This window comes from Neomonachus schauinslandi, chromosome 5, assembly GCF_002201575.2.
Source record: "Neomonachus schauinslandi chromosome 5, ASM220157v2, whole genome shotgun sequence".
In the NCBI taxonomy this organism is placed as follows: domain Eukaryota; kingdom Metazoa; phylum Chordata; class Mammalia; order Carnivora; family Phocidae; genus Neomonachus; species Neomonachus schauinslandi.
In genome coordinates, this window is record NC_058407.1 from 21,126,666 (window position 1) to 21,148,932 (window position 22,267).

General features: G+C 39.2%; 1 protein-coding gene across 4 annotated transcripts in view; it reads right to left on the minus strand.

The window, feature by feature from the left end:
• Window positions 1–22,267, minus strand: part of NR1H4 (nuclear receptor subfamily 1 group H member 4) — a 46,637-nt gene that overhangs the window by 13,200 nt on the left and 11,170 nt on the right. For 2 of the 4 annotated variants that reach the window (XM_021687554.1, XM_021687553.2), the window contains exons 2-6: window positions 20,813–21,178; window positions 6,947–7,087; window positions 4,687–4,820; window positions 2,920–3,018; window positions 2,486–2,585 (exon numbers count right to left, since the gene is read on the minus strand). In XM_021687554.1, the coding sequence (XP_021543229.1) occupies window positions 2,486–2,585; window positions 2,920–3,018; window positions 4,687–4,820; window positions 6,947–7,087; window positions 20,813–21,178 (840 nt within the window). Of the gene's footprint in view, window positions 1–2,485; window positions 2,586–2,919; window positions 3,019–4,686; window positions 4,821–6,934; window positions 7,088–20,812; window positions 21,179–22,267 lie in introns of all 4 variants that reach the window. The other 2 variants (XM_021687552.1, XM_021687555.1) reach the window with 2 other exon arrangements.

Genomic DNA, 22,267 nt, shown 5'->3' on the forward strand with positions numbered 1-22,267 from the left:
GGTTCCTACCTGCTTTATTTTTTATTCATAGAATTTACCACTACCTAACATAATAAATTTATTTGCATATTTGTTAATTGTCTGCCACATCTAATAGAGTATAAACTTCCTGGGGGCAGAGACTTTGCCATTTTGTTCACTTTTGTATCCCCAGGGCCTGGCACATAATTGATATCCAAGAATTATTTATTGAATAATTGGATGACTGAATAAATGGGAAACAAACACAAGCTCCTATGCACATATATACACACACGCACGCGCATACAATACATATAAAGATAAACTATACCACCAGGGTCTAAATGGCTTAGAAAAGTATTAAATAACAATGGGAGTTTAGAGAAGAGAGTAATGCGAAGGATTAAGAATCACTATTTTAGTGAATCTAAGAGCTCCTTTGGGGACAGGAGCCGTTCCTGCAGGGTCTCCATCACCCTGGACAATGCCTGGCACAGATTATGTTCAGTGAACTACAGAATGAAATGATTCATCTCTACTATCTTTCACAAACACCCTTTCATTTTTGGAATTATAGCGCTATTATTACTATTTATCATAATGCCATTTCCATTATTATTGTTAAAATGCTAATTTTAACTATATTGCTACTATTGTTAAAATTTCTCAGGAGTTTTGGGTCTTTTATCTCCTTCTGTATTTTAATTTTTTCTTTTTTAGAAAGTTTTTTTATTTTTTAATTTTTTTAAAGTTTATTTTTAAGTAATCTCTACTCTCAATGTGGGGCTCAAACTCTCAACCTCCAAATCAAGAGTGACATGCTCTCTCAACTGAGCCAGCCAGGTAGCCTTGCTTTACTCATTAAACATACATTAATTGTACTCTTTCCTCCCCTCAGGAACTAGTCTAATCACAGGGAATAAAGAGATGTGTCAGTTATTGCTGTTGTCTTCAGATAAGCTACCTTTTATGAAGAAGATTTTTTTTCTTCAATTATTTTGTGATTCAAGACCAACAGACCATTTGAACTGAAAAACTCTCTTTTCACAAACAACCAAAAACATCATATTTCTCCCTTTCCCAATTCCACCTCCCACACTTTCTATTCTTGTCCAAACTTGTTTTTGATCAAGATTGCCTTAATTAGCATATAACAAATTAAGTCCTTCTTTCATTGTTAATAAAAAATGAGAGAATATTAATGTTAAAATGATAATGAGCACTTTCTCCTCACATTTTATGAGTTTTATGTAGGCTTATGTCTATCCATGACACTTTAATAAAATAATAGCATAATGCTGGCCAAAGAAGACAAATTAACCTGTCTAATTAAAATCTTACATCAGAAGTTACTTTCTATAATTTAATATTACAGGGTTATGCTCTTGTACAAGGTATTAATTATACTCTTTTAGATCATGGAATTCTATTGTACTAATATATTTTTAAAACACTGAAACAACTTAAATGTATTGGCTTAGATAGCATTGATAATGTAGCTGGAAGAATTGGGAAGCTGGGAGATAAGAATCTTGAATTCTAGTTTCTGTACTGGCACCATCCAAATGACTATGGATAAGTTCCTCTCCCTCATTCCACAAATATAATTGTTCATTAAGCCCTATCAATTTTTGAATCTCTCTTCATTTTGTTTTCTTTTCGGTCTCCCACTGCTGTTGTTTTATTCCAAGCCCTCTGCCTTGATCAGTGCAGTAGCATCCTAACTGATCCCTCCTCCTTGGTCTCTCCCCATTCAAATCCATCTTATATAAAACTGATCAAGTCATATCTATATAACATAAATCCATAACTTCCCTGTCAACACAAACAACAGCAAAGAGGCACCAAAAGCTCTCTACCGTCCAGGGGATGATTATTAAACTCCTTAGTTAGACCCTTATCAGGCTGGTACCAACTACCTTATGTCTAACCAAGGAGCCCACCACTTTATGCTGCAATCACATTGAATTTTCCTCTCTCATCTCTAATAATCCTGTTTTTATTTATGCCTTATATTTTACATTTTCACAAGCAGATCTCTCAACTTGGAAGTTTCCTTCTCTTCTATACCACCAGGAAAACTGCTTTATCTTTTAGACTCGATTAAAATATTATTTTCTTTGAAGTCTCCCTGTCTTTCTCAGATACAATTAGCAACCTCTTCCTCTCTGTTCAAACAGCACTTTGTATATAATTTTTTATTATGAACTTTCTTTAATCATTCCCTTTGAAGGTAATAGCTAGGTACTTAGTATGAAATAGGTATCAACAAACGTTTATTAAATGAATAAATGGATAAATGACAACTTTGCAAAGTCTCGATTTCTTAGTCTATCAATTCAGAAGAACTATTACAAATGATTTCACATATCTTACCTGGTTCTAACATTTCATGCCTATAGTACTTAGACACATTAATTTAAATCAGATGTAAAATAATCACTACTTTACAATGAACAGAACTGACTCAATGTCACAAGAATATTGCACAGTATGACAGAAAAGTATCTACATATAAAAATACCTGGCAGTTTTTTGGTGAATTCTACGAGAATCTGTACATGACTCGTTGCCATTTCAGTTAAAATGAGAAAGTTTTCTTCTGCACTGAATTCTTCTTTTAACTAAATTTTAAGGGGAAAAAAAGCAAATGATAAATAAATAGATAAAAGGATAAATCAACACAAAATCATTAGACTAAAGAACCAGATTTGGATAATAAAATTTAAATTCCAGCTCATATTTTTCAGATCCTTGGAGGATAATTACTATCACCTAGATAGATATGAGACTTCTTATTCTTTGTTTAATGCTGCTGAAATTCAAATGTATAAACTAAATTCTCAGCTCTAATTATTTCAAAATAACAAATTCATATATAAATTCTACCTCCAAGGTACTAAAAGCTCCAGAAAATATTAACTTTAAACCCATGTATTTTCAGATACCTGTACGTACAATTTTATTTGTTATTTCCTGAGGCATCCTCTGTTTGCTGTATGAATCCATAATATAATGCAGAAGATTCTGTTGATCTGGGGTGAGTTCAGTTTTCTCCTACACTGGCAAAAAAATAAAAGGTGTTAGGGAAGGTGGTTATAAGGCATTTTTTGTATATGTGCATCCATCTGGAGTAAACTTATCTCAGAAATTGTTGATAAAAGCCCTAAATATGGCAGGAACTATGCACTCTGATATAATGTGTACTGTAATTGCTTACTCTGGGTCCTTGGTCAAGCCATATCACATTTCACTAAATGTGTCCCAAGTTGTTCATTTTTCTGTTTGTAAAATAGGGATAACAAAATATCCATTTCGTGTACTTCTTGGTAATATATAATAGTCTGGATATGAAGTCTATCAAGCCCATTCAGAGAGAAGTTCAGTGAAAGTTCACTAAGGAAAAGTTCCCACATTTTAGAGCATTCATATAAAGCAAGAGTTGACAAACTATGGCCCATCAACCAAACCCACCTGGTTTTGTGACTCGATTGGAACACAACCATACTTACTTGTTTATGTGTTATCTATGCTGCTTTTGCACTAAAATGGCAAGAGTTGAGTAGTTGTCATGGAGACCTTGTGGCCAAAGCCTAAAATATCTGACCCTTTACAGAAGAAAGTGTTTGCCTAGCCCTGAAGTAGAGTCATCAATCTGGAAAATTCAGACCCTGAACATCACTTTCTCCCTTACTAGCATCTTTTGAAGAGTGTGGATAATTGTGTCAACTCTTCGCTTTCCTTATACCAAAGTGTGATTGATGAAGTACTATGGCAAGATAATATGAAATTATTTTTTTCTGAAATGAATGCAAAAATACTATACTTGGAAAACTAAATGTGGATGAGGTTTTCCTTGTCGATAGTATAATAAATATTAAGAAGAATGTGACTTAAGCAAGCATGGATTTTTGTTTTCTCAACTAATGGCAAATTAAAGTTCCTCCATATACCCTGTGGATTATCACCATGTGTTTAACCAATCATCCAAAATGCTGTTCCTCTATTTTGTCTCAATTTGTTCAAAGGATTTCTTGCATAATTTGTGAGCTCTATGGGAAAGGCTTTTCTCTATTGTTCCACAGATGTGTATCGACTCAATTTTACCCATTGATAGGGACTAATCCACAAACCTCTACTGAATTAACATCCTTCCCACTTTACATTTCCCTTCTTAATGACAGAGAAAAGAAAATGGTCATCAGAACTCAACCTGAGGGGTGCCTGGGGTTCTCAGTTTGTTAAGTGTCTGCCTTTGGCTCAGATCATGATCCCAGGATCCTGGAATCCAGCCCAGCAGCGGGGGGCTCCCTGCTCTGCAGGGAATCTGCTTCTCCCTCTCCCTCTGCCTACCACTCCCCTGCTTGTACGTTCTCTCTCTCTCTCTCTCTACTAAATAAAATCTTAAAAAAAAGAAAAAACCCTCAACCTGAAAAATCCGTTTCTACACTGAACCGTTTCTACTGGCAACCTCTTGGTAGTAGGAGTGGAATGGAGTCAGGGAGACAGACAGCGTTCATTTTACTTTATTTACTGCTATTATTTCAATTTCTACACCAAAGCAGACATTACTTTCTCAATTAAAAAGAAGAAACCCACTTAATGCACAACTGGAATGAAATTCTGCTTATGGTGGCTCTAATTTTAAAGCCTCCCAGATAGGTCGCTACATGCCTAGAAGCTCAGCTGCTATGGGCTTTAGCGGACACCATTGCATGTTATTACCCTGCATGACTTGGTTGTCGAGGTCACTTGTCGCAAATCCCGACCTTCGCTGTCTTCATTAATGGTCTGATCTGCATGCTGGTTCACGTTTTTTCTTAGTCGTTTAGATTTACACTGAATTTCAGTTAACAAGCCTGAAAAAATAAAACACAGAGATTTCACCACGGAGTCGTATTGGGTCTGTGGTCATGAGGCAGTTGATGTGTAGTCGGCTCACATCCATGCAATTTGGCACAGAGCTAATTCTAGCCCTTCTGAATTTTGAGACTTGGCCTTGAACAAGAAATTTATCCATCTGTGACTCTCAGTTTCTTCATTTATAAAATAGGAAAAATATCTACCTCACAGAGTTTTGTATAGATTAAGGATAATTGGGGTTTTTAAAAAAATGTACTTTATGTAAAGAATTTGTAATACTAAAGCATTATACAAATGCAAAGTATTCAGTCAATAAAAAAGTGAATGACACTCTCCCCATTCCAGGTCTGGGGGACCCTGAAAGCTAGTGTTTCACAACATAATGTTAATATTATTTCTCATCCATGTTCACATAATTGTATCATAAAAAGTATATTCAATTTCACATTAAACACACGTAAGTAAACACATACTGAGCAAAACAAATGTCAACATCCTTTAGGGAAAATTTTAAATCTTCTTAATCTTTAGAACTGTATACATTATTGAGAACATAGTTAGAGATGGAAATAACTCAAAGGGACTTTGAAATTTCCTTTTGAAGAATCATATAATATCAAAATTAATTTATACTTAAACAGAGCTATAAAAAATAATGCAGAACAATCTTCCATATTCCCATTTAACGTCCTTACTCTCTCAATGTTAATGAAACTAAGTTCCAGGAATTTCTTTGTCCAGGGAATTTATTTTATAAGCTCACATGAAAGCTCTGCATCTGTTACTGGACAAGTTTACATTAATAATAGTACAGACTCTTGTGGGTGGAATCACGAAAAATGTCCTCAGTGCTCCCATTGGAATGAGTTCATATTTAAGTGATGAGCAACATGAACTCCCCAGTATCAAAGTAAGCATTTCCATTGCAAGATTGGATTCCAGCAGTAGTCCCTACTGCAGTCTCTTGTTTCATATGCTAAGAGGAGATAGTGATCATCTACTATAAAACTTTCATCCACCCAGAGCTGGATTATTTACACTGACCCATTTTTCCCCCTCCTGCACACATTATTTCTCTGGGTCCATCCCAGTCGCCTGTACAATGTGGGAACAATAGAACAGGAGTCACCTTCCAAAGGCTTTTATTCCATGTGGCATTCCCTCCCTGAATGTTATCATCCCCTTGGGGACATTTGTTTGCCATGTGTGTTTTGAGGAGGAATAGGACATATCTCAAAATCTGAGTGGTCTGTAGAATTTGCAGAATGAAAAATTAATATGTTATATACTAGCATGCATTCCAAATTGATGAAGATTATGGTTCCTCACAAAACCAGCAGTTAATACAGTGTCTCTTTATCAGATCAAAGGGCCAAATTATATTAAAACCCACAGTAGTTAATTTCCTGTGTAAACCTATACAAATTGGTTCAAAGCTGCACTAAGAGAAGAAGGACTTCTAATAAAATGACTTGGTTTAAAACTCTATTTAGACAATTCAGAGGCAGTTATACCTTATAAAACATTCTTAATCTTTCCCACAACTGTGAATTTTTATGCTAATTAAACAATAATAAAGATATTAAATCAAATTTGGAGAAAATTTTTAGGTTGTTGTCATTCTTGGTAGCTTATTACATGTTACTTTCACTGCAGATTAATGCCACTTCACCCCACATGTGATTCTTGCAACAAGGAACAACAAAAAGCTGCTTCTTTCAGGGGAATAAAATGCTCTGTAGCTGACACTTTGGACAATTTCAGTGGCTCATTACCTTTTCAAGAAGTTCGATGGCTTAGTCAATCCCTTCTTTAGTATGTGAAGTACTAATCAGATGAGTTACCTGCCTTCTGCCTCCTTAAGCGATTTTTTTTAAAAGATTTTATTTATTTATTTGACAGAGAGAGATACAGCGAGAGAGGGAACACAAGCAGGGGGAGTGGGTGAGGGAGAAGCAGGCTCCTCGCAGAGCAAGGAGCCCGATGCGGGACTCGATCCCAGGACCATGGGATCATGACCTGAGCTGAAGGCAGTCGCTTAACCGACTGAGCCACCCAGGCACCCTCCTTAAGAGATTTTTAGTGGAATTTAATTGCTTGATGTGAATACCTGTATACATACATTCAGCCAACATTCCCATCTCTTTGCATTTCCTTAGGCGACACTCTTGGCACTTTCTTCGCATGTACATGTCCATCACACAGTTGCCCCCGTTTTTACACTTGTACACGGCATTTTTGGTAATGCTTCTCCTGAAGAAACCTGTGGAAGAAACACAGAAAGGTGTGAAAGGGCTCCTAACAACTTCTACTCAGAAAAACACATTAGGATTCAGGCAAGCCAGAGCACTGTGTGGAGAACCCCTGGAGAGGGACGCCTGGGTGGCTCAGTCGTTAAACGTCTGCCTTCGGCTCGGGTCATGATCCCGGGGTCCTGGGATCGAGCCCCGCATCGGGCTCCCTGCTCCGCGGGAAGCCTGCTTCTCTCTCTTCCACTCCCGCTGCTTGTGTTCCCTCTCTTGCTGTCTCTCTCTCTCTCTCTCAAATAAATTTTAAAAAAACCCTGGAGAGCCCCCGGGTCATCCTTGAGTGTACAGGTGGCAAAGATACTTTCAACCTCACCGCAACATCCAGAAGGCTGTCATTTTCAATTTCTCGCTCAAAGATAAAGACACATTTGAATTATAGCCTCTCTTAAGAAAAATCTTAACTTTTGGGGGGAGTGGTTAAAGATTTATTTATTTGTTTGAGAGAGAGAGAGGGAGCAGTGGGAGGGACAGAGGGAGAAAGAGAGAGAGAATCTCAAGCAGACTCCCCACTGAACTTGGAGTCTGACACGGGGCTCAGTTTCAGGACCCTGAGATCACGACCTGAGCTGAAACCAAGAGTCCGTCACTTAACCCATTGCACCACCCAGGCTCCCCTTTACTTTGTTTTTTTAAGATAGGTTACTTTCCTTATACCTTTATTGGGAGACAGCTGTGTGCCAGTGAGCTCTAGGGGCCAGTGGTACAAAGGCGAGTAAGTCGTCCCTGACCTCTTAGCGTTTATAGCGTTAAAACCATGCAAACAACCAAACAAGTGAAATTAAGTGTTCCTGGGCTGGGCTGGGCAGAGGAAGCAGGGAGAATGGTCAGTTCTGGGTGAAGAGATCAGACTCGGAAGTAAGTGTTGAGCTAAGCCTTGCAAAACGAGTTGCTATTTACCAGGCGGACTGGGAGAGGTCACAGCGGTGGCTTCAATTCAGTATTTGACATGCCCAGCCTAGTGTCATAATACAAATTCCAACCTTGATTTAAAAGCAAACATCTCCCCTGAGAAGGTGTAGCCACAGCAGCAGCTCATTACAGGTAAGCTGCAGGCAGGAAGGAAACACAACTGCCTTTCTTTCTCTTTTTCCCCCACTCGCCACCTCTACTCTTTCTCCTCCACCCCGCTAACTGTAATTTCTGACACTTCCAGAGTCAAGGTGAAGCAATGAATAAGGAGAGGATTGTGGGAGGTGAGGGGAAGAATTAACAGGAAAGTGCTAGTTGCCTGTATTATTTGAAGCTGGCTTGTGCCTAGCAAGTTTCTGAAATCGACTCCTTCTCTCTTGGGTTGGGTTCTTTAAAGAAGGCCCACCACTGGGATTTGTTCCTTTGCAATTCCTCAATGAGGGCAAATACATCTCTATTCTAGCCCATGACTTATATCCCCTTCTTCCGCATATAACAGGGTCCCTCCGCGGCCACGGTCCCGTCCCCAGGAGCTGCCCCTGCTGGGCCCTGTCTGCTTTGCGGCCTCCGTCATCCGTGTCCAGGCTGAGCTCTTTGGGGCCGGCCACTCTCCCCTGCCAGGGCTCTCGTCCCCTCCTCAACTACAGACGGACGTCTGCTCCGTCTGACAGACAGCACTGTCTGTAGGAATTTGGCAATTCACCTCCATCCTTTTTACTCTGAAATCCCTCCATGTGGCCTTCTTGTCATGAGCTTAAGACAACCCTGTGCTGGCTTTCTCTGGTCCAGCAAACTGTGGGGAGGAGAAATCTCTCCCATTTATCCATAAGCAGCCACCATACCGCTTGCTCTTTCAGCTTTTCAGGTGAAAGTCAGATGCCAGTCTCCTGTGTCCCTCAGCTGTAAGGGATACATATCAATTTCCTCAAGTGATCCTGTTGGAGACCCTTTTGTTGGGCATAGGGTAGCAGGGCCTACTTAATGTATAGATTACACCTAGGGAAGGGGGGGCACGTTTTCCTAATCCTCACAAAAGTACCATACTTTCAGTGGTGGTCCTCAGGGCAGACACCTGCATCCCACACGACCCCCCCTTGCAATGGGATTTATAGCACGCAAGTCACACGCTCCAAAATCTTTAAAGACTACTCTAGAATTTCCAACTCCTGACTGCTTCATACCCTCAAAGTAGGTGAGGTTTTAACTATTTCTTAACTACCCACTGCAAGATGGGCTCACTTTGGATGTAGCAACTAGCGTCTTCATGAATGCTGAAACTGAGACACCAAGGGTCCTTCCTATTTTAACAGCCTGTTGGAATAATAGCTAACGTTTATTAAGCACTCACTGGCTGTTGTTCTAACCACTTCACCTGCATTTAGTTAACCTTCATAACAATTTTATGATGAAGATAATATTATATGTTCCCATATTACAGATGTGGAAGAGAGGCACAGAGACTAAGCCTCTTGGCCATGATCACATGGTTAATAAGTGAATTAGGAGGATTCAAACTCAGGCAGAAATTTCATCACAGACATGGAGATTTGTACATTTGTTATGACAATTTTTTCCAGCAGAAGTCAATAAAAATTGTTCTAGTAAAGTAAGTATAATATGACAATGTCCCAATAGCTAGAAATTGAGTGTCTTGAGGAAAAGGTATTATATGGCTAGGAATGGCCCTGATTAATTCTGAGTAGGGGAAATCAGAGAGCACTTCAATGAAGGAAGTAGAATTTAGCCAGGTGTTGGAGAATAAATAGGGTTTTGAAACATGGACTGTGAGGAAGGAAGGACATTCTGGGAAATGAGAAAGTTACGGAAATGCCAAGGAAGGTTAGATGATCTATTTTGGCAGGAGAGTAGAGTATAGGAAGAATTAGTGGAAGGTGGGTAAGGGCACGTAGTGGGACAGAATATGGTTAAATGTCCTTCAACATGATGCAAAAGCTGTTGAGTTTTTACCATGCAGAAAGAGAAGCCATTAGAGGGTTTTGGCCGAAGAGGGTGTGACCTAACCTGCATCTTGGGAAGAATCCTAAGGTGAAAAAATGTGGAACAGCTGAGAGGTGATTGGCACCTGAACTAGATGGTGAGAACAGGGAGGAGGAAACAGGGAAACTCAGGACTTGGTAACTAACTCAACATAAAAACAGAGGCTGAAGAAAAAGTTAGAGATAGCAAGGTTTACAAAAGTCATAGACTTGCTTGTGAATCTGTCAGCTGGTATAACTTTCAGTAGGAAAGATCTTACCATTTTCCTAAATGTCAGATCCAACTACACAAAGTCTAAAAAAAGACTTTGTGCTTCAGATCAACATTGATACTGGGAGTGCAAATACCAAAGCATGCATTTTAAGAGAGTCTCTAGGCAAGAAAAGGAAAGAAGGAAGGAATAAGGAAGGAGGGAAGAAAGAAAAAGGAAGGAAGGAAGGAAGGAAGGAAGGAAGAAAAGATCCCAGAGGCCCCTCCCTCTCTTCCTCCCTGCTGAGGGACGGAGGGAGGGAGGAAGGAAGTTAGTTTTTTTCCTGGTACCAAATCAATGAGCTCAATGATGTTCTTTAGTCAACCTGAATATTCATGAATATTCAGCCCCTCCCAGGAAGGATTCCATTTAAAACCATCGTAGATACTGATAGTTCAATAGTTAACAGAAATAAACCTCCTTATTCCAAGATGAATCAAAGAAACAGTGCTAGGACAATTCTGCAGGGTTTTTTTTTTTTTTTTAACTCTTGTATTAACTGAGAAAGAAATCATTATCATCTCAATAGATGAATTAATTAGCTTTCACTCAGATGGCAACACAATATTATCATTATATCACTTAAATATGGGCACATATACTGTATTTATACTTACGCAAATCTATCTATACACATACGTCTGCCTCTGTCTTGTGCATATTCAACAAGGCCCAGAAAAGTCATTTGAAAATGAATGGAAAGGAAATTCACTGAGGAACAGAGACTCCCTGGTAATGAAAGATGAGTAGAGGGGGCTGACATTGCCATCTGAGGAAGGTGTAGCTCTAGGGGAACTCCTGCGGTGGCAGGAGAGTATCTATAGGATAGGAAAATGGATACCTCCAATATACAAAATATTGCACATCCTGTTTCTCTGCTTCTTTATACAGACGTAACTCACATACCATACCCTACTCCCAACGCATATATAAATATGTATGCGTGTGCACACACATACACACACACAAGGACACATGAACGTGCACACATCAGACTCCAGTGACTGATAGTAACTACCCATTAGTTTGAAATCAATAAAATATTAGTTGTTTAAAATTTTCAGGTTCTCGGGGCGCCCGGGTGGCTCAGTGTGTTAAGCGTCTGACTCGGTTTCCGCTCAGGTCAGGATCTCAGGGTTGTGAGATCAAGCCCCGCGTCAGGTTCCATGCTCAGCAGGGAGTCGGCTTCTCCCTCTCCCTCTGCCCTCCCCTGCTTGCTCTCTCTCAAATAAATAAATAAATCTTTAAAAAAAAAAAAAACCTTTCAAGGTCTCCATACTTTTTAAACAGCAACAAATGCATAGAGCTGAATAACTAGTATGTTTACATGCACTGTAGCCTAAATAGAATTAGCCTTTAGGTCTATCTCAGCACATTGTCAAATAAAAAGGACTCCACCACCCACTTACATAGAACTTACTTTGTATCAGGCACTGTTCTAAACACTTTGCGTATGGTGATTCATTTAATATCCACATCAATCCTATGAAGTAAATTCTATTCTTATCTCCCTCTTACAGCTAAGGAGACTGAGTTACACAGAGATGAAGCATTTTGCTCGAGGTCCTACAAATAATAAATGGTGGAGCTTGGATTTGAACCCTGATAAGCTCACTTCCAAACCCTATGCTCTTAATCAGTACATTAGGCTATCCTTCTAGTAAGGAGCTTACATTGCTTAAAATTGTCTTTAGACATTAATCTTTTTAGAGCTTGATTATAGACTCCTGATCACCTGGCAGAAGCTGTTTCAGACTATTATTTTCAAAAAAGCAACCCTCAAACTTCTGAGATGGAGTTGATGAAAATTATTATTTTTTAAGCTTTTATTTTAATTCGAGTTGGTTAATGCACAGTGTTATATTAGTTTCAGGTGTACAATATAGTGAGTGATTCAACACTTCCATACAACACCCGGTGCTCATCACGATAAATGCACTCTTTAATCCCCATCACCTATTTCACTCATCTCCCCCGAACACCCTCCCCTCTGGTAACCATCAGTTTGTTCTCTATAATTATGAGTCTGTTTCTTGGTTTGCCCATCTATCATCTATCTATCTATCTATCATCTATCTATCTATCATCTATCTATCATCTCTCCCTCTCTTTTCCCTTTGGTCATTTGTTTTGTTTCTTAAATTCCACATATGAGTGAAATCATATGGTATTTGTCTTTCTCTGACTGACTTGTTTCGCTTAGCATTATACTCTCTAGCTCTAACCATGTCATGCAAATGGCACGATTTCATTCTTTTTATAACTGAATAATATTCCATTGTATATGTATACCACATCTTCTTTATCTATTCATCTATGGATGGACATTTGGGCTCCTTCCATATCTTGGCTACTGTAAATAATGTTGCTATAAACATAAGGGTGCATGTATCCCTTTGAATTAGTGTTTTAGTATTCTTTTTTTTCAGACTTTTTTTATTCATTTCAGTCAGATAGAGAGAGAGCATAAGCAGGGGGAGAGGCAGCAGGAGAGAGAGAAGCAGACTCCCCACTGAGCCAGGAGCCCGACGTGGGGTTCGATCCCAGGACCTGGAGATCATGACCTGACCTCAAGGCAGAGGCTTAACCATCTGAGCCACCCAGGCGCCCCATGTTTCAGTATTCTTTAGGTAAATTCCCAGTAGTACAATTACTAAATCACATGGTAGTTCTATTTTCAACTTCTTAAGGAACCTCCATACTGTTTTCCACAGTGGCTGCACCAGTTTACATTCCCATCAAGACTGCAAGAGGGTTCAGTTTTCTCCACATTCTCACCAACACCAGTTGTTACTTGTGATGAAAATTATTATTGACTATTTAGTGCCTGCTAATAATTTTGAGTTTTTCCCTCTTCAACCTATTGGAGAACCACAGACAGACAAAAAATTTCACCTGACTTCTCCAACACTTACTTTTACCAACTATAATCCATATTGATTTTTTTTTTCTTAAATACATTTTAAAAGGACTGACTTTGGGGCACCTGGGTGGCTCAGTCGTTAAGCGTCTGCCTTCAGCTCGGGTCATGATCCCAGGGTCCTGGGATCGAGCCCCACATCGGGCTCCCTGCTCTGTGGGAAGCCTGCTTCTCCCTCTCCCATTCCCCCTGCTTGTGTTCCTTCTCTCGCTGTGTCTCTCTCTGTCAAAAAATAAATAAAATCTTTAAAAAAAAAAAAAAGGACTGACTTTGAATTATTTTGGGAAGTTGCCTAACATCCTTTCAAAGTAAACAAATCTACAAACCTTAGTAGTCAAAGGGCACTCATCAAACTTCTATACTTCCTTCTGTCAAAAAAATACCACAAAATAAGAGAAAAATTCATGGAAACAGCATAGTCTCTAAGAGTTAGAATGCAACTCCCTCGGTGTATCAAAAATGTTGATGAATCCCTGAAAGCTAAAAAACAGAGTAAATTTATGAAAAACATTGCCCAAAACAGGTGCAGAGAATGCAGGATTAGGAGCAATGGAGGAAACTCCAAATTCAGATACAAGATGCTGACGGCCTATAAGCATTCAGCGGGAGTACTGTGCTAAGCCAGGAGTTGGCTAACTACAACATGCAGGGAAAATTCCACCCCCTGTTTATTTCTGCATGATCTGCAACCTAAGAATGGTTTTTACATGTTTAATGAGTGAAAAAAAAGTCAAAAGAAAATTATTTTGTGGTAGGTAAAAGTTGTATGACATACAAATTTTAGTGACCATAAATAAAGTTTTATTGGAACACAGCCAAGCTCATTCATTTACCTGCACATCTGCTTTCACACTACAATGGCAGTCAAATAGCCTAAAATATTAACTATCTGGCCCTTTACAAAAAGTTTGCCATGCATCTAAGCCATTGATAACAGTAGTATTTGCATGCAGTCTCAAGCAAAGAATATAAACCAGAGGGGGAGGACAATTCCCAGGAGGAATGGGGAGCCCCCATGCCTAGAAGATAAGGACTGAAACATTCTATCCAACCACACATCTTGTACTCCCTCCAGATTGCTAAAAGCGGCTGCACAAACACAAACAGCATCAGAGGGGTGAATAGGGAATCTCAGAGGCTACTTAATGAAACCACTCTCCTTTCTGAAGTCATTTGAGAATTGCCTTTGTGTGAGTTTGCCTGGGAGGCAACTCTCAGTCTATCCTACTTTCACCTTAACCTATTAATATGAGGTACAGGGTTAAAGTATAAGACATTGCAAGGAGAGCTCCCACAAAGGCAATTCTTAAATTATATATTCTAATACTCATATATATCACAATTAGAAATGAAGATACTTAGATGCCTCATTCTTTATTTTTTAAAAGTGATAGGACTAGTGGTTGTCATTTCAATGTGTGAAAGGGGCTGACAACCCTACTTAGTAATTAAAAAGATGGTCTATTTTGTATACAAGTGAGTAGTGTTCCATAATTTATAGTTGTGCCTGCTTTTGGAAAGTATGTTGGTGGAGAACACCAGGAGATCAATCTGTCAAACAACCAATGGGTTTGGATTTGCCATCACCTAGATTTTGTTTGTTTTTCTCTTTGTTGGTGTGTTTTTTCCCTAAACACAGAACCAACTTTTAAAACACTCATATGCAAGGAAAATGCTGTTAGTGCTGACTGTCTTTGGAAAGTCAGTGACAGAAGGATACAAGGAAAAAGCACAGAGAATAAAATATAGCTCAGGAGTTCTGAGGATTTGACTACAAATTCTGTGCCATTCTTTCATAGCTGTGAGACCTGGACAAGTAACTGAGTGTTGGTATCTTTATTTGCAAAAGGGAGATGAGAATACCATCTGCTGGAGCCATTATAAGGATAAATGAAATAAAGAGTCTGAGGTAGGAATTGCCGAGCCCATAACAGAGAGTCATTACATTCCCTAATTTGAGTCCATTAATGTGTATTTTTTCAATAATTTTAGCAATGCTAAAATGAAAGGATAATTTATTCAGTGATTCATGTATACTTTTTTTTTTTTTTTTTTTTCTTTTTTTTTTTGGGGGGGGTTTTTTTTTTTTTTCCCCCTTTTTTTTTTTTTTTTTTTTTGCTTTTCTTTCCCCACCCAAGAGGGTAGACATTTTCCGTGTTCACTTGATAAAACAAAAGCTAAAGTTGTCCATCTCTAAAAACAGATAATTCTCAAATAGGGCTTTTGTTTTCAACCCCTCATTGAAAGGGTTATACTGGATCATCTCAAAGATGATGGAGGTGGGAGTCAATGCTTTTAGATTGGGAAAAGGAGGGGAGGGGTAATAATGCTCTGCGTGAGCTTGATTTTGCATGTCTTTAAGAGCCGTTCAGACTCCCAGGTGGGCAAACTCCCAGGAGCTGGAGGCTTAAGCAAACTAGAGGTTTTTTTAGTCACTACTTTCATATTTATATATTGCTTATATATTTAGTTTAAACATTTTTTCTTGTTTAAATGTAATTTTTATTGTCTTAGTTTTGTCTAACATCATTGCTATATATTTATTTGAAATTTCAATTTTTATCCACTGGAAATCATCCTTTTACCATTTAATTTTTCTGTATTTTTTTTATACTATTTCATTGCTTTTATATTTGTTAATCTTTTATTTTTTTGTCTTACTGTTTTCTCTTTTTGTCTGTTTTAGTTCAGTTATATAAACTGTTTCCCGGCTTTGCTTTAAAATGGTGACTAAGAGAGCTGGAATTTTGTCTGTTTTGTTCACCACTGCATCTCCTATGCTTAGAATAGTGCCTGGCATATGGTTGGTCCCTAATAATAGTAGCTGAATAAAGAACTGAATTAATGAATTCAAACTCTCAGAAGCTGGAGGCTTAATTAATAGGAAGAGAAATAGTTTTGAAGACTGTTTATGATTAAAGTTTGGGAGGCTGGATGAACAGAAAAATAACAACAATAAAATTATAAGAATTCACCAACAAAACAGCAATAACTAATGCTTATTGAGCATTCAAGTGTTCCAGGCATAGAGCTAGATGTTTCAAAAACAATGTCTCATTTTTTTCTTCACAATTATTCAATGATAATAGTAATAATAATGGACATTTATTGAGGGTTCACCATAGGTAAGTACTATGTTAATTGCTTTACACACATTATCTTATTTAATCCTCCCCCAACCCCTAGGTACCTACCTCAAAGGGTGGTCCTGAAGATTGAATGAGTTAGTACAGGTAAAGTCCCAGATAAAGCCTGCATATAATAATCATTTGATATATCTTATCTATCAGCAGCACCACCATCATCCTCATCTCAACCTCAACCTCCTCCTCCTCATCTTTATTATTATCCTCATTTTATAGGAGAGAAGTCTGAAGCCCAGACATTCAGTAACTTGGACATCTGGAAAGAGAATCAGCGGTGGGGAAGGGGGTGTTGAAATCTGGGTTGTCTGCTGTCAGAACCTGATTCCTCTTGTGATTTCTATAACACTTACTACAAAAGGCTTTCAATGCGGTGATATAGTTTAAGCCCCATCCCCTTGCATCCCACTCTAAGATAATTTGACCTATTGAGTTCAGTAGGATCGTTATCAGATTTTATAAAATCAGATCTCAAAATCAAACAGGATTTTAGGAATTTCATGCGTGGTCAGGGCATCTCAGCCCTGACCCATAAACAAAGGGCCCATTGGAAACACTCTGCATCTATTCCACACACCAGAATAGTTTCAACAACTATGAAGTCTTTCCTAGAACTTCAGAACTAAGTCAGAATATGTTCAAAAGGACACCCATTTACTCATACAATGCCTTTTAAGAATTCTACCATTCTCTCGCTGATAGGTGTAGACTCTCCCGGCCTGGAGATGGATGTGACATTGACCTATTTGGAAATGCAGCCATTTGAAATTTTCAGTCAGATGCAGATCAGTTTTGTTAGTTGAGGCTTGAAGTTTGAATCAAAATTCATCTACACATGAGCACATTTTCATATGCCCCACTGATAACGGGGAGAAAAGAAAACTCTTGAGGTAATCTAGTGCTGAGCAAATCGCAGTCACTGTCACTGCGTTATGCTTGTGTTCTCACAATTATTATTTTTAAAAATGTATTGAAATTTCTCTCCTTGATGCTGTAAATATCGACAATAGAACATTCATTAAAATTAAAATATTTCTAACATGAGACCAATAAAATCAGGGTGTTTAACCATGATCTTTGTTTTGTTTTTAAGTTTTGAAAAATTTTTCGTGTGTGTGTGTGTGTGTGTGTAAGGATCACCGGTCTGACAGACCTGCATCAAAGTCCTAAAGCGAGAGAGCTGCCAGGATCTACAAAGACCCTGTGAAATAGATACTACCCTTTTTTTTTGCAGCATGGAGGCTCAGAGAAGCAAAATATTCCATAAACTAAGAATTGGCTGGCCGGATATCCACGACACCTACTTCTACTCTAGTGTATGTTCTCTATTGTAAAGGCGGGAAAATGGGACACAGTCTTTCCCAGACTCCCTTGCAGCTAACGTTGTGGATATGATTTAAGCTCTGCGGGACAGATGCCCTTTTAAGACTGTTGTCTCTGCTGGCAAGCAGGGCTGTGGAATTGTGCTGTGGTGGCGTCTTGGTTTCTAGTTGCTAGCTTCGAGGGCATTGAAAGGCAAGACAGGGCATTCATAATGTGTATATTAGATTTAGCTGACAAGCCATCACTCTGGAGCCAGTAATTATGGTGCAGGCAGCTTTCCTATCCCTAGATGGCAGCTAAGGCAGTGCCTTTCTGGAGCCAACAGCTCTGTGTTAGCTTCCTGTTTCCCCATCTTCCTGACCACAGCAATTCCCTGGCAGACCAGTTCTACAGGGTGACCCTGAGCATCCTCTTGGAGACTCAGCATAGAACCTGCTCCTCTGCTCTTCTAACTTCTCCCATATTAATTCCTTACTGCTTGAAATTTTCCTTTCTGTTTTATTTCAGTGAACTCTGACCGATATATTAAGTAACATCTTTACTCAGCCACGAATGACAGTCTAGATTCAATGCATGCTTGTGAAACCCAAAAGTCCACACCCTTCCTTTGATGGAAAGCTACGGAGTAAGATTCATTTTGTATCTGGTAAGCACAGATACCCAAGGGGTGTGGGGGACCGAGCTGCCCAAGCTGTTAGGCCTACCTGGTATGGGGTACTGGTTCTTTCCCTTGTACTCTACTCTGTGCTGTGAACCTCCTCCCTGTTCACTAAGCTAGGATCATTTTCATTTGTTTCCTCAAGAGAACATATACAAAGCACAAAGGAGTTCATTGTTGGCTTTTTAGTCACCAAAGCCTAAGCCTCAAGATCCCAGACACTAAATTTCCCCAAGTTGGGAGACAAATAAAGAGAAAATGAAAAGAGCCAAGACATGTTAAGTGCATGAGAAGGCCCTGAGCTCTGTCCCTCCCACCTTCATGCCCAGACTGCACCCTGGGATGTGTGTATTGAAAGATTATAGAAACTCCATGTCATTCGGGAATCCTAGAACAGAAAAATTCTTGTGCCCTTTCCTGGAGACAGCCTGGTGAGGCAACCTGGGGTTGCCTGTCCTCAGGGCGGCATAGGAGCAGACGAAATGGTCTCTCTGGGCAGCCAGACATGCAAGCACCACACTGGCAGAACATCAGGAACCCACCACCTGAGCTGTGGGACAGGAGGTAGGCTCGACAGGAAGGAGAAGTGTGCTCAAGACCCCAGAATGGAGCTTCAGAGACCCTTCCCACTGGTGACTGAAGACCAGCTAGAATAACACTCAACAGACTCTGCACTGTGTTAACAGCGGTGAAAACCAGAGCCCCATCCACAGTGCCCAATCCCTCCACAACGCTGCATAATCATGGAATGTAGACAAAACCCCAGAGAAAGGTGGGGTTTTTTTTGGGGGGGGTGAGTAGAAAAACCCTGAATTGAATGAAATACAGTTTCTATGAATTCAATCCAGCTATACAATTCAATCCAGCTATATAAAATGAGTTTATGTGTCTCATATCCATGCCCTGAGTGTTGTACTCTCTCGCTACCCAGCTTCAAGTTAATTCTCACACTCACCCTCCAGAGTCATTGGTCTACAACAGGGTCAGCAAACTACAGCTGGGCCTATGGGCCAAATTCAGCCTACTGCCTGTTTTTGTTGTTGTTGTTGTTGTTTTTTAATTTCCTTGCCTATTTTTATAGGTTAAATAAATCCATGGCTATGCCCCTTCTTTATGTGGGTGTGTTTGCAGAGTTGAGTAATCACAACAGAAACCGCTATGGTGCAAAGCCTAAAATATTTACTCTCTCTTTGCAGAAAAAAACATTGCCAACCCCTGATGTAGAACACAGGCTCTTCCTGGCTCCATCTCATCTTCTCCCTGCACTCTGGTCCTTTTGCTCTCACCATGGGAGCAAAGTCTCAAATCAGAATCAGTGAAAAAGCTCTGCCTTTCTCTGTTCTTAAAAATTATACCTACATCCAGATCCAGCTTTTTCTTCCTGAATTCCCCCAAGGATGGGTTCTCTCTTGAGCACTTGTCTGTCCCCTTGTGTCCTATGACCCCACAATTTCCTGGTCCCCACCCCATCTCTGGCTTCCTTCTATAAACTTTAGGGGAGATTCGTCCCCTGCCTGCTTTTAAAATGAGTGTTTTTGGGGGTTGTCCTAGGCATACTGGTTTGACTCCAGTCACCTGGATGCCCCAGATTCTTCTTGGGAGGACCAGGTTTCACCAGTGTTCACCTGTAAGGAGGTGAGCCGACCCAGATTACTGACTTCAGGGGTTTATTCCCTTGGCCCAGACAATACCAATACTTTGTCCATTGATTTAGTCAATATTAGCCTTGAGCAAATAGCTCAGAGTAGAATGATCACTCAGTAGGCAAGGATTAAAAGACAGGGTAGCTAGGCAAGGATTAAAAGACAGGGTAGCCTAATGGTCAACAGCAGAAGTTCTGGAATTAGATTTATAAGCTGTAGATTTGAAGCTCCACCTCTAATTAGCTGTGAAGCCTTGAGTAAGTTCATTAACCTCCTGTGCTGCACTTTTTTCATCTATAAAATGGGAGTGAAGTATTAGAACTAAAAGGTTTACTATTGAGGTATAATAAATACATCAGATAATAAAGTCTCATTCTCTTTGATCTCAGTTTTAAAAGAGATGAGTTCAACAGTTTCTCTTTCTTTCAAAAAACAACAGGGGCGCCTGAGTGGCGCCCAATTCTTGATTTCGACTCAGATTGTGATCTCAGGACTGTGGGATTGAGCTGGGCGTGGAGCCTGCTTGGGGTTCTCTCTCCCTCTCTCTCTCTACCCTTCCCCCTGCTCGCTCGCTCGCTCTCTCTCAAAAGCAAACAGAAAAAACCCATAATCTATAAATTTATTTTAACCATATGAGAGGTTGTGAATAGGAAATAGTTTACTTATATATAAGCTAAATACACTAAAAGGCTTTTCCTAGAGATTTAAAACAGGTAGGAGTGGAGGAAGAGAAAATGGGATGTTATCTGGGAAAAGGGAAGAATCCAGTCTGAGGGATTTCAACAACCAATAGAGTAAAACCTCAAGGAGATAATGGCCAACCAGAGATGCTTACCTTTGCACCCCTCACAGGTCAGTGCATTATAATGGTATCCAGATGCTCTGTCTCCACAAACAACACATAACTCATCCCCTTTTATTCTCCCTGCTGATGCACCCATTCGGGCCTTTTTTGCTACAGGAATCTCTGCTACCTCGATCTCTCCCTGGTAGAGAGCCTCAGCCGGCATTCGCCTGAGTTCATATATTCCAGGAGAATACCACTCCTCAGGCTGCTGGGGGTAGAAACCCAGGTTGGAATAATAGGATGACGAGGAAATCTGTGGTTGAACTTGCGGAAACGGAACATTGTTATATTGTGAGTATGGTTCCACTTCTAGATTCTGTCCCAAAGGTCCTGCTGCTTGTTCTGTTAGTACACCTGAACAAGAGTAACAAAATTGGAATTAATGTCTAAGAAAAGATCAAAATTTAACTATATAAAAATTGACAACTTTTTTACAGCAAAAAAAAAACCCCAAAACACTGCAAAAGGATTTAATGACGAATTACAAGCTCAGAAAAATATCTGCAACATAAAAGACAGACAAAGACTCATATTGTTAATAGGTAAAAAGCACTTGCAACCAGTAAGAAAAATTCAACAATCCCATGGGGGGAAAAAAGGATAAAGGATACGAGTGGACAGTAGAAATACAAAGTGTTTTATAAACCTACAAAAATGCACTCACTTATCAACAATTAAATTTAAATTTAAACTGCAATATAAAATACGACCATGTTCATCCTCAAATGAGTAAAGGTTAAAAATGCTCGATAGAACACTCTTAGAAAAGCAAACATTCTTAGACGACAATTTTTCAGTATCTTTCAGCATTTGAAACTCAAATACTCTTTTAACCCAGCAGTTAGACTGCAAGGAAATTTATTTTAGAGATGGGCATGTATCTGTGTGAAAGGCTTCTGTAAAGATGTCCATGTGCAGGAACATCTATAAAAACTATAAATCAGGAACAATTTAAATATCCACCAATAGGAGTCTGGTTTAAATAAATTACATTATGTCTATGCACTGAAATACTATGTAGATGTGAAACAATGATTTAGATCTATATGTACTGATAAAGAAAGGTTTCTATGATATGATGCTATTTGAAAATATTAAACTATAGAATAATGTATATATTTATGTGGGTATTAAAAGAACAATGTGTGTGTGCACACGCATGCACAAGGCAAATTTCTGCATGATACAAAAGAAACTGGATGATGGTGACTGGGAAGTGAGATTGTTGCTTTGTTTTCTGGGGTGGGAGGTTGCACAGTCTTTACACTGTAACTTTGCCATGTAGATTAGTATTTTAATCATGGTAAAACAAAGAAGGAGCTTAAAAAAAAAAAAAAAAGAATGCAGTGGCTGGAATTGTGTGGTTCAAATCCCAGTCCTGTTACTTATTTTCTGTGTGCATGTTGGTAATTTATTTAATGTCTGTAAGGATCAAATTTCTCT